General features: G+C 53.6%; 1 protein-coding gene and 1 long non-coding RNA gene across 2 annotated transcripts in view; one reads left to right on the top strand and one right to left on the bottom strand.

Annotated features, from left to right (window-relative positions):
- The first annotated feature begins 2055 nt into the window (after positions 1 to 2055).
- On the top strand, positions 2056 to 12519 carry LOC308518622. The gene is made up of 3 exons (XR_013995954.1): positions 2056 to 4475; positions 5672 to 5870; positions 12013 to 12519. It is a non-coding gene; the product is annotated as an uncharacterized lncRNA (long non-coding RNA).
- The window catches only part of SLC6A3 (solute carrier family 6 member 3), a gene marked incomplete at its 5' end in the record, with an annotated part of 28521 nt that continues 16499 nt past the window's right edge, over positions 2056 to 14077 (bottom strand). Inside the window, 7 exons of the mRNA XM_081090335.1 lie at positions 2056 to 2093; positions 6246 to 6317; positions 6911 to 7078; positions 8657 to 8757; positions 9861 to 9960; positions 10677 to 10805; positions 11995 to 12107. Of these exons, the coding sequence (XP_080946461.1) occupies positions 2070 to 2093; positions 6246 to 6317; positions 6911 to 7078; positions 8657 to 8757; positions 9861 to 9960; positions 10677 to 10805; positions 11995 to 12107 (707 nt within the window). The 3' untranslated portion in view covers positions 2056 to 2069. The remainder of the gene's footprint in view (positions 2094 to 6245; positions 6318 to 6910; positions 7079 to 8656; positions 8758 to 9860; positions 9961 to 10676; positions 10806 to 11994; positions 12108 to 14077) is intronic.

Here is a 14077-nt window from a genome sequence, read left to right as displayed (position 1 = left end):
ACCCCAGGAAAGCAGCAGCAGGAAGCGCTGGACAGTTAAGGCATGGCCCACCTGCATGTGGCCAGATGGGTGGAGCCTAATGGGCAGACTCTGTGGGGTCCCCTGGTCCCTGGGAAAGTGAGACCCAAAGGAAGTGAGGACATTCTTTGGGGACCTGGGGCAAGAATGACCATGCAGGGGTGGGTGTCTGGCAGGAGTGACCAGTGTCCTACAGCCTGGAGGGAGTGACTGGCTGCCTGACCACTCAGGTCACAGAATTGGGCTTATTTCAAGTATAATGATAAGCCACAGAGCTCTCCTCTAGGCTGTGGCCTGAGCTGACTGGTATCTGGAAGGACTCCTTCGGCCATACAGTGAATGAAAAGCCCTCAGACACCAAGGACAGGGAGCCACTTGAGACTCTGGTACATGTCCCTGGAAGGGGCACTTGGCCCGGCAGGCGTGGTGGTCAGACCGCAGGGCTGAAGTCTGGCCACGCAGGAGCCTGCAGGGGAGCTGATGGGCCGGATGAGGACTCTAGAGAGGCAGGAGGACAGTGCAGGTTGGCCCGAGCCAGTGGGCACCAGGGAACCTGCAGGCCTAGGCCTTGGGTGGGGTCCAGGTTAAGCCCAGCAGACCTTTAGGGCCCAGGCTGTGCTCCCTCTGGTCTGGAAGTTGCCAGGTGGAGAACTCAGGAGGGAGTGAAGCTGTGAGCCTGAGGCAGCCAGCCCGTAAAAACAATGGGGTCGAGCAAAAAAGTGGCCAAAAAGCCGGGGTTGTCTTTCCCGCATACAGTTTTTATTGTTGGTGATGCTGAGTATGGACACAGACAGACATTGACAACACCAGTGTTCTACATGGAGCTCTCGATGCTCCCCAAAGGAGGAGAGGGCAGACCTGATTCCTCGTGGCCACACTGCAGACGCCTCCAGCTGACAGTCCGTCCCCCCACCGCCTGCCTCCCCGCCCTAGAGGCAAGTTCCATACCCCCTGGGAACAGCGTCCATGGTAGGGGGTGCCGAGATGCCCTGCAAAGCCAGCACACGCAGTGGGACTTCTCCACGGGGCACAGAGCTGTGCCAGAGCGTATGGTCAGCAGCCCCGTGCATCCTGAGGCCGATGGCCACTTTCCCTCCAGGCAATCGCCAGGTGCTCGGAGAGCAGTCCTCGGCCAGCAGTCCTCACTTGGTTTTGTTAATACTCTCGTAACAACAACTGGACATCAGCAAACAGATTTTCAGAGACCCATCCTACATCTGAGCATTAGTTTTGATTCACAGGTAAATATGATTTAAAAAAGCCATTCCCTAACTTAAAAAGTGTTGTTATCGATGTGATGTGTGCCAGAGAGAAATAAAATCCTGGCGGGGTCCCAGGCTGCCTGCCTGCGGGGCTCTGCAGTTGGGGATCCACAGCAAGGTGAGCATGAGCTGACCACGGCCCACATCAGACAGGAGTGGTGGCAGCCATACAGATGCCACAGGATTTGTTTTTCTCAGTGACAAGGACATAAATAGCCTTCCCTCCATACACAGGACCCTTGCCCTCCGTGGCTCTGAACAGACACAGTGTGTAACGTGGAGACATGAGCATCCCCTCCCCGCACCCCCTGCCTCCCACTTGATCAACTTTTGCAGTTCCTCCATTTCACCTTGCGCACAATTAGGCAAAATATGGTATTATTTTAAAAATATGAACAAAATAAGTGACCCAGGGAGCTGCTGTGAGCACTGGGCTCTCACAGAGGGCACGAATAATTTCTGTATTTCTTTTCGGCACACAGATGAGAGAGGCCTGTGCTCTGGATGGCGGCTGAGGTGGGGGACGTGTTACGTGAATAGAACACAGTTTTCTACCTGCGGGAATGGGCACAGATCTACGGAGTTACACAGCGACACAGGACGGACGGCAGGCCCTCTCTTCGTGGCAGAAGGGTGTAAACAGTCAGAAGATAAAGCTCCCGTGTTTCCAGTGAAGCAGAAGTTAAATAGTGGAGCAGCCCTCCTTTCTGTCCGAGCTCAGCTTTTCCGTCTTGGCTTGCGTCTCTCCCACAGGGACGGCTGCCCAGGGCCTTCCTTCTCCACTCCCTGCTACACCATGAGCCAGTGGCGCAGCTATGAAGAAAATGGGCTTATTTAGAAGTGAATTGAAAGCCTATGACTGACTGGTAGCTGTGAGGGATATCAGCAGAGAGGATGGTGAGGATACAGCCGGGGACCTCATGGCAGCTGAGCCAGTTGCTGACCAGACAAACACTGCACGCCAGCAAACCTGGGGCTGGTCTCAGATGGCATCCCCACAGCATGTGTGTCACCTGGGGTGCCCCCAGACCCCCACAGCCACTCTCCTGGGGCCTCTGGTCCGTCCCTGAAAGGCTGTGCCCTGCAGTTCTATGTCACTTACATGACCCCAACAGGTGCGGGAGCAGGCCTCATTACCACTCGGGACGGATGAGATCGACAGGCCGGCTATTCAGTCTTCCTGCAAATGTCATCGCCTATTATGCAGCTGGGAGTTCAGTCTATTTTTGAGCACAAGCCATTCGATCACACTAAATGGCAAGAACTACACTTTTTAAACATTTTAAAAACAAGGGCATGCAGGGCTTCTTTCTGACACAGCCACGGCGGGGACAGGGAGATGCTCAATCTGCCACTGGTCCCCTGTAGGGCTCTTCCATCACCCACATGGGGTCAGGACTCCAGGGGGCCGGCAGTGACTGACAGGTGAGGCCAGCGCTGGCGGAGCCCGGGTGCTCTGTAAAGGGAACTGGTGGGCAAGGGAGGCCATGTGTGGGACCCAGGGCCGAGCCCCAACCCTCTGTCCTGGCCACGGCAGCAGCAGAAGGCGACCTTCTCTGGAGGAAGGTGTGCTCAGGGGGCATCTCAGAACTCCAACAGACTAAGATCAAGCCATGAGCTCGTGAACAAGGACACCAGGAACATGGCTGCAGCCCACCCTCAGTGGAGTCAGAACAATAGAAACTTCAGACCCCAAAGACCAGAGAGGTTGCCACTGTCAGATTACAGGGCAGCTGTGTAAGACGTTTTAAAAGTGACATCTGCCACCTACAATGATGGTGTATTTCACAAGAAACGGGTGGACCAAATGCAGCTTCCAGGGGTGAAGTGAAGTGTAGCTGTCGGTGAAGTGGGTTACAATCAGAGAGCCATGAGGTGGAGGATGAGGGCCCTGTTGTGCCAGGTTTACACACTGAATGTTGTGTAGCAGGTGGAGGGAGTGGGCCACAGCCACACACAAGGGTAGTTCTGGTCAAGATGGAGTAATGGGGACTGAATTTACTCTACTATCGGATGTTGCCCAAAATGAATAAAATATGCGTAATAATGGTTGTCAAGACACGAGACCTCAGATGACAAGGGACAATGATACTGAGAGAAACAAGCAAGGGGGCTCTCGGACTGCCCGGCTGGATGTGTCTGAGAAATCTGTAGGCTGCAGTGGGACCCTGGTGCAGCCAGTGAACCCCCTGTGCTGGGGACACCACGGCAGCTGGAGTTTTCAGTACAAAGTACCTAGAGGAGAGACCTGCACAGGGAGCCCTGGAGACCACAGGGTCCCCCTGAGGGTTCAGCTGAAGACTCTGTGCACAGGAGGTTTGGGAAAGAGCCACCCAACAGGATTAGAGGGAACAGCCCCTGAAGTGTACCCCGGATGGGAACCGTGCTGCTCCGCCAGCACAACTGGGAAATCCCAGGCTTGTGGGACACTTGGAACAGTATTCACGAAGAACTCGCTTCCGTGGTGGGAAATAGCCCTACCCTGGGTATTTCCTACACTGACTGCTGCTCTGCTCCCACCTAACAAATCCTAAACAGCAAGTCCCCCAAAGGTCACACTGTCCCCAAGTAGCTTGACAATGTCCCAGAACATTTAAAGGGGTGCAACAATACCCAGCACCTAGCAAGGTAAAACTCACAATATTTGGAATGGAATTGAGTATCACCAGACATGCACCGAAGCAGCAAAATTCACCCCTGATGAGAAAAGTCAACCAACAGAAACTGACTTAAATGTGAACATCAGCAGAGAAGGACATTAAACCTGTGATTATAACTGCACTCTATATGCTCAAAAAGTTCAGCAGAGACAAGAAAGCCGGGAAAAGACCCAAATTGAATTTCTAGAGAAGAAAACTACAATGTGTGAGACGATAAATTGCTGGATTATCAGCACATTAGATATTGCGGAGGAAACAAATAGTGAAGTAAAATACAACAGAAAGCATATGAAATAAAACAGAGAAAAAGAAAATTAAAGTGGCCTAACACATGTAATTGGAGCCCTTGAAAGAGGTGGGAACAGAAAAAATGCTGAAGAAATGATAGCCAGAATTTCCCAAATTTGCTGAAAACTATAAATGCAGAGTTCCAAGAGGCTCAATGAGCTGTAGGTATAAGAAGCAAAAAGAGAGGTGCTGTAACTACACACATGGAAACAAACAAACCCAAAGATTCAATCAGCATAATGCCCAGGTGAGTCTCACACACCAGAGCCCCAAAGGGAAACAGGCAAGAGGCAAGATTTAAGTCTACCTGCAAAATTCCCAGAACTGACAAAAAAATGGACCCACACACCCTGGTCACACAAGATATCCTGAGAGGGGGTCAATGGGGGATTGTAGGGGGAATATCTGTAATACTTTCAGCAATAAAGATAAATTTTTAAAAAGAAAAACAGAAAGGCACACTACAGGGAAACTTCAACACCAAAAGCAAAGGAGACAGGAAGGGTCCATAGCACATGGCAACCATGCCCTATAGGACTGCAAGTTTTTCAGTGTGATGACAGAGGCAGCAGAGGAGAATTAATGTCTTCAAAATGCTGAAAGACAGTAACTGAAACAGGCAGTGATATAAAAGCAGACTTGAAGAAATCACAATATATATTAAAATAAGCTTAGAACTGAATGATGAGGAAAATACTGTTAAAAGTTGTGGAATGCAGCCAACAGGGTATTTTGAGGAAAAGTCATAGCCTTGAAGGCTTATATGTGAAAACTGAAAGGTTGAAAATTAGTGATCCAAGGTCTAAATTAAGATGTTGACAAAAGTATAACAGAGTAAACCCAAAGAATAAAAAATAATAAAGATAGGAGGGGACATTAATGAGATAGAAAGCAAAGAATGAATAGCAGCCTGCACCAAGTCATCTGTCCTGCAAACTGTGTAAGAGGAAGTTCTCTGTCTTAATAGACCACCTTGCCCACCCCTGCCTAAAATTGTGCCCCTTTGATGTTTTTTGAATCAATGTGGCATCCATATCCTGGAAGGATTGGCCATCCAGCAGTCATAGCTGTCATTAGCACCCTGACTCAGCTCTCACCTGATCTAAGTCCTTCTCACAAGGTAGTAGAAAAGGGAGTGCCTGCCAGGTCACCTTCCACTGACCAGCTATGTTACTGTGGGGTGTTCCTTAGTCTCTCTGTGCTTCAGGGGCACCCTCTTGGAAGAGAGAGTGACAACTTACCTCATAGGATGTGGGAGTTAAAATGTGTCACACATTTTACTCTGTCTCTCAACAACATTAGGGCCATTTCCACAGCTGCTCCATAGCATATGGTAAACACGTATGGAAGCTCATGCATGCTCAGATGGCTCCCAGTTGTAAGGTGAGGAGAAAGAATAAATCCTGCTACAGGCCTGATATGACCCCTACTCTCTCCCACCAGAGCCTCCCTTTATTCCCCACCCCCCCGCCCCCCGTCTCCTCGTAACCCCACCTCATAGCAGCCCCAGCGAGGGAGCCTGTCGATGTCATCAGATCTGGGCTCCATCTTGGCGCCAGACCTTCTGGAGCCTCACCTCCTGCAGATGACCACCAGCAAGATGGCCTGGGCTGCTCCAAGTTTTTCTCCCTCTGTGAGGCAGGTGAGTCCTTTGCTGATCCTACAATTTGCTCTGCCCACCCCTCAGGGCCTTTCCCTGTGATGTGCCCCACCCCCTTTGAAATGCAGGCCCTTCCCTTCACACAGATGACTGCTCAGATGCCATGTCTTGGTGGGCCTCAAGTCAGGTTCTGCCCCTCTCTGCTTTCTCTTTCTCCGCCTGCCGTCTGCACCTGATACACTTCGTCTGCTGCCCGCCCTCCTCAGGTCAGGGGTTCTCAGAAGGTGGTGGCAGGGAGCATTCACTGAATGAGTGAACGAGCCTCCCAGCCTTCTGAGGGCTGTGGTGCAAGGACTGGCTTGCTCTCCAGATCTGTGTGCATCCAGCCGAGGGGACAGTGGGGATAGCAGCACTCACCGTGAACTGGCGCACCTCCCCGCTGTCCACCAGCTCGCGCTCTTTCTCGGGGGTGATGGCGTGGGCCACTTTCTAGGAGAAATGGAGAGGCCGTGGGTGCGGGCACACGCTCAGTAAGGTGACCAGACTCCCTGGTTGGCATGTGGTGGTCAGGTACGGGAGCTGACATCCGGGTCCCCTTAGGCCCTGGAGCAGAGTCCAGCACAGGTTAAAGAGGCAGATGCTGGAGAAGTTGTGTCTCCACATCAGCTCTCGGTGGGCTCCGAGGGAAGGTGAACAACACGCACCCCCACTGGCCCAAGTCCGGCCTCAGGGCACCGGAAGCTCACATGCCACGCAGGAGGAGCCTGCTTTCTGTCACATTCAGCTCCAGGAAGCTCGTCTTCCTTCCACTTCCTGCCCCAGTGGCCCAGGCCCCAGGGCTGGACAGAGCAGCTGTGCTCCTTGCTGGTCCTCCGGGGCCCATCTGCCAGCAGCTGCCAGGTTTCCTCTCAGTGTCGCAGCCTCAGAGGACCCTCCCACAGCCTCACCTGTCTCAGGTACTGAGATTTTATGTGGTCTATGTTCAGAGTTTGGCTGGCAGGAGGTAAAAGTCCACTTGATGTAGTTGGTGGCCTCATGGTCAGGTGACCGGGATGGGTAAGGGGCCCTGCTCACATACGCACCTCCCGCAGGGACCCGGGCAGGATGCAGAACTTGTAGGCCGCGTAGATGGGCACCATGGACATGGAGGACGCTGCGATGGACCAGCCCAGTGCGTTGGCCCACTCGGGGAAGACGTAGTCTCCATAGTGCGGGGGCCTGAAGGTCACAATGCTGACCACGACCACAAACTGAAACCAAGGGCAGAGGTCATGCGGCTGCACTCGGCCAGCAGGCAGGGGATGCAGAGGTGGAATGGGGCCAGCGTGTCGGGGCCGGGGGTCTTCCAGCCACCACAGCTCTAGGGGCCCTGGCCCCGCAGACCAGGGAACCCAGGCAGTGCCTGCTTCTCCTGCTGCTCTGAGTCCCCAGCTGCTGCCACAGGATGGTGTTCCTGAGGTGCACATCCTCTCAGTTCTGAGTTCGACAGTGGGCATTCCCACTGCTGTCCTTTGACAACCTCACACCTTGTCCCATCGGGGCACCTGAGTATGTAGAGCAGCACAAGAACACCTCGTCTGTCTAGAGTTCACACCCCCACAGCCTCTGCCCTCTGGAGTGCGGGGGGAGATGGGCATATTGGAGACGGGCCTCGGGCTGCCAGGTGGGGGTGGCAAGCAGCTTCCAAAGGTTCGGGTGCGGCTCTGTGAGAAGCACCGTCATATCAGGTGCTGCACCCTGACTCCTCCCTCTTTCTCTCACTAGCCTCTGGGCTTGCCCATGACGGGGTCAGCCTAAGCTGCCTGTCTATCCCAGGCCTGTCCAAGGTGCCCATTGGGCTGGCTGGGGTGAGGGGAGAGCCAGGGGTCAGGGGGTGCTAGCCTCTGTGCATAGCTCCCCGACTCTGCACTCAGACCTGGACGTGGCCTTGAATGGCCATCTGGAGTCACCTGTCCAGACCTGCTGGGGTAGTTCAGGTGTCGAGAGCCATTGGGTCTCAGTCACAACCACTCAGCCCTGCTCCTACAGCGAGGAAACAGCCACGGGCAGCCTGTAAGGCAGGGCTGGGGAACCTCTTTTCTGCCAAGGGCCATTTGGGTGTTTATAACATCATTTATGGGCCATACAAAATTATCAACTTAAACATTAGCCTGCTCTATTTGGTCAAACATTTAATTACCTCACATCTAATGCCTTGGCAGGGCCAGACCAAATGATTTTGCAGGATTATATGGCCAGCAGGCTGGACGTTCCCCACCCCTGCTGTAAATGAATGGCACAGCTATGTTCTAATAAAATAGGCACATGTGGTTTGGGCCCAGACAATAAAAGCCAGGCAGCTGCTGGACGGTGAGTTGTGCCTGTGCCTGGGGAGGCCCCCAAGGGCAGAGTGGTGACAGAATCCACCTCACTCTGTCCTCTGGACTGAGTACTTGCTGCCCCAGGAGGTTTAAATTCTATCTGGTCCTCAAGGAAAACGCCAATAACCTCACTCATCTCAGGCCTCCCCCCCAGCACAGAGGTATGGCTGAATGCAGGACACACAAGGGCCTTCATGGAGGAGATCATCCTAGATCCCACGTGAGGTCCTCAGTGGGCTTACTGGGGGGTGGGCCACACCTTCAGGAGGCCAGAGAGGATTTCAGGGACCAGCCGGCCCTCCTGGAGTCCTGCATGACCACCGACTCCACCTCAGAGACCTGGTCTCCAGGTAGCATGGGTCCCCGCTCCCCCCAGCCTTGGTGAAACCTGCCTGCGGCCACCACTGACCCTGGGGTAGATGCGAGACCTGGGCAGAGCAGGGACGCGCATGGCCTTTGGCCCCTTACCAGGAGGAAGCAGGGGCTGACGAACTTCCAGCACAGCCGCCAGTAGAGGCTGGGCCGCTGCCCGGTCATCTGCTTGATGTCATCGCTAAACTGTCGCACGCCTGGGGAGCCAAGCAGGGAGGTCATGACAGCACTTTCTCTGAGGCCCAGGCAAAGACCTTGGTCCTTGCTGACCCCTGGGGCCACCCCAGGGGACCTCAAGCCCAGGCTGCCTCCTGTAGGGATCAGCCCCCCTCCAGGCTGCCCGGTGCTCTTGCTGACGGCGGGTCCCCACACGTTCCCCATGGTGACACTGGGTGATGTTTGCTCCTCAATCCTGATGAGGAAGACCGGTGCGGTTCCAGCCACTCTGCCTGACCCTCTCCACCCTCTGCTCACCTCAGGGGTCCTCCCGATGTCCCATAGCTGTCCTGCCCTGCCCCCCCACAGCTGTCCTGTCCTCCCTCCACCCCCAGCTGTCCTTGCTTCCCCTCTGCAATCATTATTTGTTTTTTCACTTCAAGAATTTTGGCAAAATAGATATAACAAAAAATTTACCATCTTATCCATTTTTAAGTTCTGCGGCATTAAGTACGTTCATGCAACCATCATCTCCATTGATCTCTAGGATTTCTCCACCTTCCCAAACTGAGACTCTGAACTCATTAAAGAATAACGCCCCCCACCGCACCCCTCACTCTGTCTCTATGAGCTTGACAACATTAGGACCATCCTGGGAGTGAACTTGCCGAGGGTTTTTCCTTTTGGGACGGTTTATCTCAGCATAATGTCCTCGAGGTTCATCGTATTGTAGTGTGTGTCAGGATTTCCTTTTTTTAAAGGATGAAAAGTATTCCATTGTATGTAGATAGTCACCATTTTTTAAAGGAAAGTATTTCTAGATGACCAGTATTTTCTCCAGGAGATCTTAAAAGGGATTTCTCCTGCCCTGAATTTGCCCCGGCCTCTGGCATGGCTGAGGCAGGTTTGCTGAGGGTGTTGGGGTGCCACCCACGCTGTCTTCATTGATCCAAGGGAATGATGCTGCCAAGCCTCTCATCTCTGTAATGCTGTGGTCACCACAATAAGCTTCCTAGAGCTAATGTTCTTCCCTTTTCAAGCCAGCTTCGCCAGGAAGGTAGCAGCAAAGCCACAAAGCAGCAGCACCATGGCTGGGTCCCCCGCCCGCCGAAGCACACCAGCCCAGGAAAGGTTTCTTCCTTACCGTAGAACCAGGCCACCCCGATGGCCTCGATGAGCACCCCAAAGAGGATGGATGTGCCGGCTGCAAAGTGGTCCAGCAGAGTGAACACATAGATGCCACCCTGAAAGAGAAGAGAGTGCCCACTGAACTCCGGTGTCCTGGTGTGGCAGGCCTTGACCACAAAAGTGCTTTTCTTAAAACATAAACCTGGCCTGTGGGTTCAATTTATAGACAGATTCTGTTTTACTACTCCCTAAAGTCTGATTTGAGTCACTAAAATTCAATCCACCTGCAACTTCTTAGGGACACATCCATTACAAATAAAAGACGACCTCTCTTCTCCTTTGTGAGGGCTCCTGGTGGCATTAGAAATGAAAGCAGCCAAATGCCAAGCTTAGCAGACCCCCTATTGGGAGGGGAGGTGACCTGGGTGCCTCCCTCCAGCCCCATAAATCCACAGGCAGGTGGCTGAGCCACGGGCACTTCCCAGGGAGCTGTCCAGGCACTGAAGTAACTCTAGACCATGTTCCATAGGTGCCACGGCTACTCCATGTGACCACGGCTATCCAAGTGTGATCACTGCTAGCCTGAATGTGCTCGTGGCTACCTGTGAGTGACCACAGCTACCCGAGTGTGACCACAGCTACTCCACGTGGCCATGGCTACCCGAGTGTGACCACAGCTACCCAAGTATGATTATAAATCAAGGGTTGTTTGGGGGGGGGGGATGCAGCCTTAGAAGAGCTGTGGCTCTGTCTGGCCTGACCGCACCAGCCTTTTGCTGCCCAGTGCTGAGTGCTAATGAGACATGGTCAGGTGAGCTGAGCCTGTACGTACATTGGTGACGCAGAAGAGGGAGAGAAGGAAGGTGACCAGGACGATGAAGAGGGTGAAGAGCTCCCGGTGCCTGTGCAGCAGCTGGAACTCATCAATGAGCCCGGTGATCACTGACTCCATCCCGCCCATCTGCAGCCAACACAGAGCAGGGGATGCGCTGGGGGGCACTCGGGACCAAACCGAGGTGCGATTTACATGAGATTCAGTGGATGTTCACCCAGAAAATGGACATGGAGTGAGAACTGAACGGTGTCCAGGGTGCAGAATGCTCTAAAGACAAGACAGCCCTCGTGAGGGCTTTTCTTGTGACATGGTTGTTGGAGAGAGAGGAATGGGGGTGGATGCTCCATCCACTGGTGGTGACTTTCTCAGCCACTGTGAAGTCCTGGGGGGCGTGGGGGGGGAGGGGGAGAAGTGCTATGTGACTAACATACGAAGCCTTTCTGACTCTGAGTGTGTGTCCTGGGGGCCCTGACTGCTTGGGGTCCGTCTAGCCCCACTCTATCGAGACCACCTCCCCCAGGAAGTGCTGTCAGGACTGCATCCCCACCAGACCTGCTGTCCAAGGGCTGGTGACCGGGCTGGCGGGAGAGGAGGTGGAGGGCTACAGAGTGTGACCAGCGTTCTCAAGGAGAGGGACTCTGCACTTTCCGGGAAGCTCAGGGGAACAAGGCCAGTCACAAGGACCTTGAGGTCTCAGCAGGTCATGAGCAGGCAATGGGGAGGGAGGCTGAGGAAGTCCAGGAGGCCCAGGGCCAAACGAGGGTCCACTGTCCACCCCCTAGTTCACACCCTGTACACACACATGAAGGGCCTCACATGAGACCCTCAATGGGCAAGGCCTAGGCTGCAGCTAGAGACTTCTGTTTCCCTATCCTGCAAGTGCAACCACCCCTCCTGCAAGTGCAGCCACCCCTCCTGCAAGTGCAGCCACCCCTCCTGCAAGTGCAGCCACCCCTCCTGCAAGTGCAGCCACCCCTCCTAGGGCTGAGGGGCCGGGAAAGTGATGCGTCATGAGGAACCTGCCTTGACTCTGTGTGGTCATGTCACCCTGTTTTCCTGCACAGCCCTCTTGCTTCGTGTGTATTTAGGGCCCATGATGGCTCAGGCAGAGGGCGCAGCTGGCGCCCCGAATGAAAAAAGAAGGGGTGAGTTGGTCCGAACATTTTATCCCAGTAATTGTGGGCCCCCTCCCTGCCACCCATGCGGCGCTCTGTGTGAACACAAGCTTTAGGGGACCCCAGGGAGCGTCTGTGGCTGCAGATGAGCCTGGCTGTCGTGGGCGGGACCAGGCACGGGAAATGCTGACGTCACTCACGGCACTGTCGATCCCCAGGGTGAGCAGCATGATGAAGAAAACCACAGCCCAGGCAGAGGACAGCGGGAGCGTGGCCAGCGCCTCGGGGTAGATGATGAAAATCAGCCCTGGCCCTGAAAGCAGAACCTCAGGTTGCCACGAGTGTCACTTCACGTTTACTCCCTCTTCCCCGCCCCCAAGAGGCCCACTCGGCCCCCACAGGTGCCTCCAGATTCAGGAGCACAAAATCTTTCCCATCACAGCCTCCCCTGTCCTCCCTCCTGTGAATCTCGCAGACACCTGCCTCTGGACTCTGGACAACGGAACCCAGCACCAGGGCCCACAGCTCTGCTCCAGATCTCTCCTGTCCCTGGCTGTGAGGGCTTGGGGGCGGGGGGGGGGTGGGGGGAGGACCTTGGGGGTCCTGCCTGTGTCCCTGAGCATCCGAGGGCCCTCTGGCTTGTTCTTCCTGAGTAGGTCGCTCACACACTTGCACTCACTATGGTTCGTGAGCAATAAATACGTTGTAAATATTTTCTGTGCCCTGAAGTACTCTCAGTGTGATCTGTAAAACCACAGGCTGGATGCGCAGACCACATTCATGAGTGCTGTCTGGTGTGTTGCTGGGAACGGGAGTACTCCTGGGCACATGCCAGTGCTCCTCAGATCAGCCCCTCCTACAACTTTCTGGAACTGGTATTGCTGGGTCAGGACAGGCGCTCTGGGCAGCCACACCCGCTCCTCATCCCTAAGAAGTGAGATCCAGGTGGAGGCAAAGGCTGTGAGCCTGGACAGAGAGGGGACGGGGACAGCAGGACTCACCTAAGATGAGTTGCAATTTGGCTTTCAGTGACCTCAGAGTAAAACATATTCCTATGGGAAATTGGTAAATATTTCCACAGAAATTTTCATGGTCAATCAGAAGACGCGCATACTTAGCTGACAAGCACTGCCCACTGAGACTCTGCTTTGGAAGCACCTTAGAGCTCTTCTGTTTCTCCCAGGCCTCAGTAGACCTGCTGGCACCAGCCAGGAACGAGGAGCTTATACGGGGCGCTTAGGTCTTTCTAGAGCAGTGGTTCTCAACCTTCCTAATGCCACGACCCTTTAATACAGTTCCTCATGGTGTGGTGACCCCCAATTTCATTGTTACAAATTGAACGTAATTAAAGCATAGTGATTAATCACAAAAACAATATGTAATTATAGATGTGTTTTCCGATGGTCTTAGGCGACCCCTGTGAAAGGGTCGTTCGACCCCCAAAGGGGTCGCGACCCACAGATTGAGAACCGCTGTTCTAGAGGATGGGACAAAGGCCAGAGACCGGCCAACCTCCCAGAGGCTCTATGGCCCTGGGGTCGGGCTGGGCTCTCTGATGACTGAAATGCAAGGCCAAGGGTTAATTCTTTGAGATGCTGTAAAGTCTAAATGCCATAAAGCCAGGAACCCAGAGAGAGATTCATCAGCTCTGTTGAATTAATGTCAACACCCTCACCTTTCATTTCTGTATCCGAGTTAACATTTCACCCTGTTTTCCTGAGAATTAGAGCCATAAATGACATTTACTTTGCTTGTCATGCAAATGCATAGAAAACATCCAGCTTTACCTTCAAGGGTTAATAGAGGTCTTTGCAAGTGATTCCTATTTATCATAATAAAGGGCAAAAAAGACCGGAGAAAATGCATACATGCAGGTGAGTAAATTTCACTGCTCTGTACTTATTTGCGTTTATGTTCCCATTCTCCCACCTTTATTAATGTTTTTTACTAGAGGGAAGAATATGGACTTGAAACCATGCGAAGGATTCATCCCAGCCCCCTGCTTTCGCTGCCATTTCAGAGGGGACCTTTTTGGGTCTGGGAGTCTCTGTTTTCTACTTTCAAAGTGGGTTCTTAATGCTCAGCTCTCGGGAAATAGATGGGATGAGAGCTGCCGGCTGAGAGCTGAGGACACAGGTGGGGTGGGTCCCTCCCGGAATGATTCCTGACCCAGGAAGATGCGTCCTGTGCACTCACAGATGAATCTAAGGAGCAGCCCCAGCAGAAGGGACTTCCCAGCAGCCAGGAGAAGGGGAAGGAGGCCTTCGAACTCGGGGCAGTGCC

This window comes from Myotis nattereri (assembly GCF_964212035.1).
Source record: "Myotis nattereri genome assembly, chromosome: 4".
Taxonomy (NCBI): Eukaryota; Metazoa; Chordata; class Mammalia; order Chiroptera; family Vespertilionidae; genus Myotis; species Myotis nattereri.
Note: the sequence above shows the minus strand (reverse complement) of the source record. Positions and strands in the feature narration are given on the sequence as shown.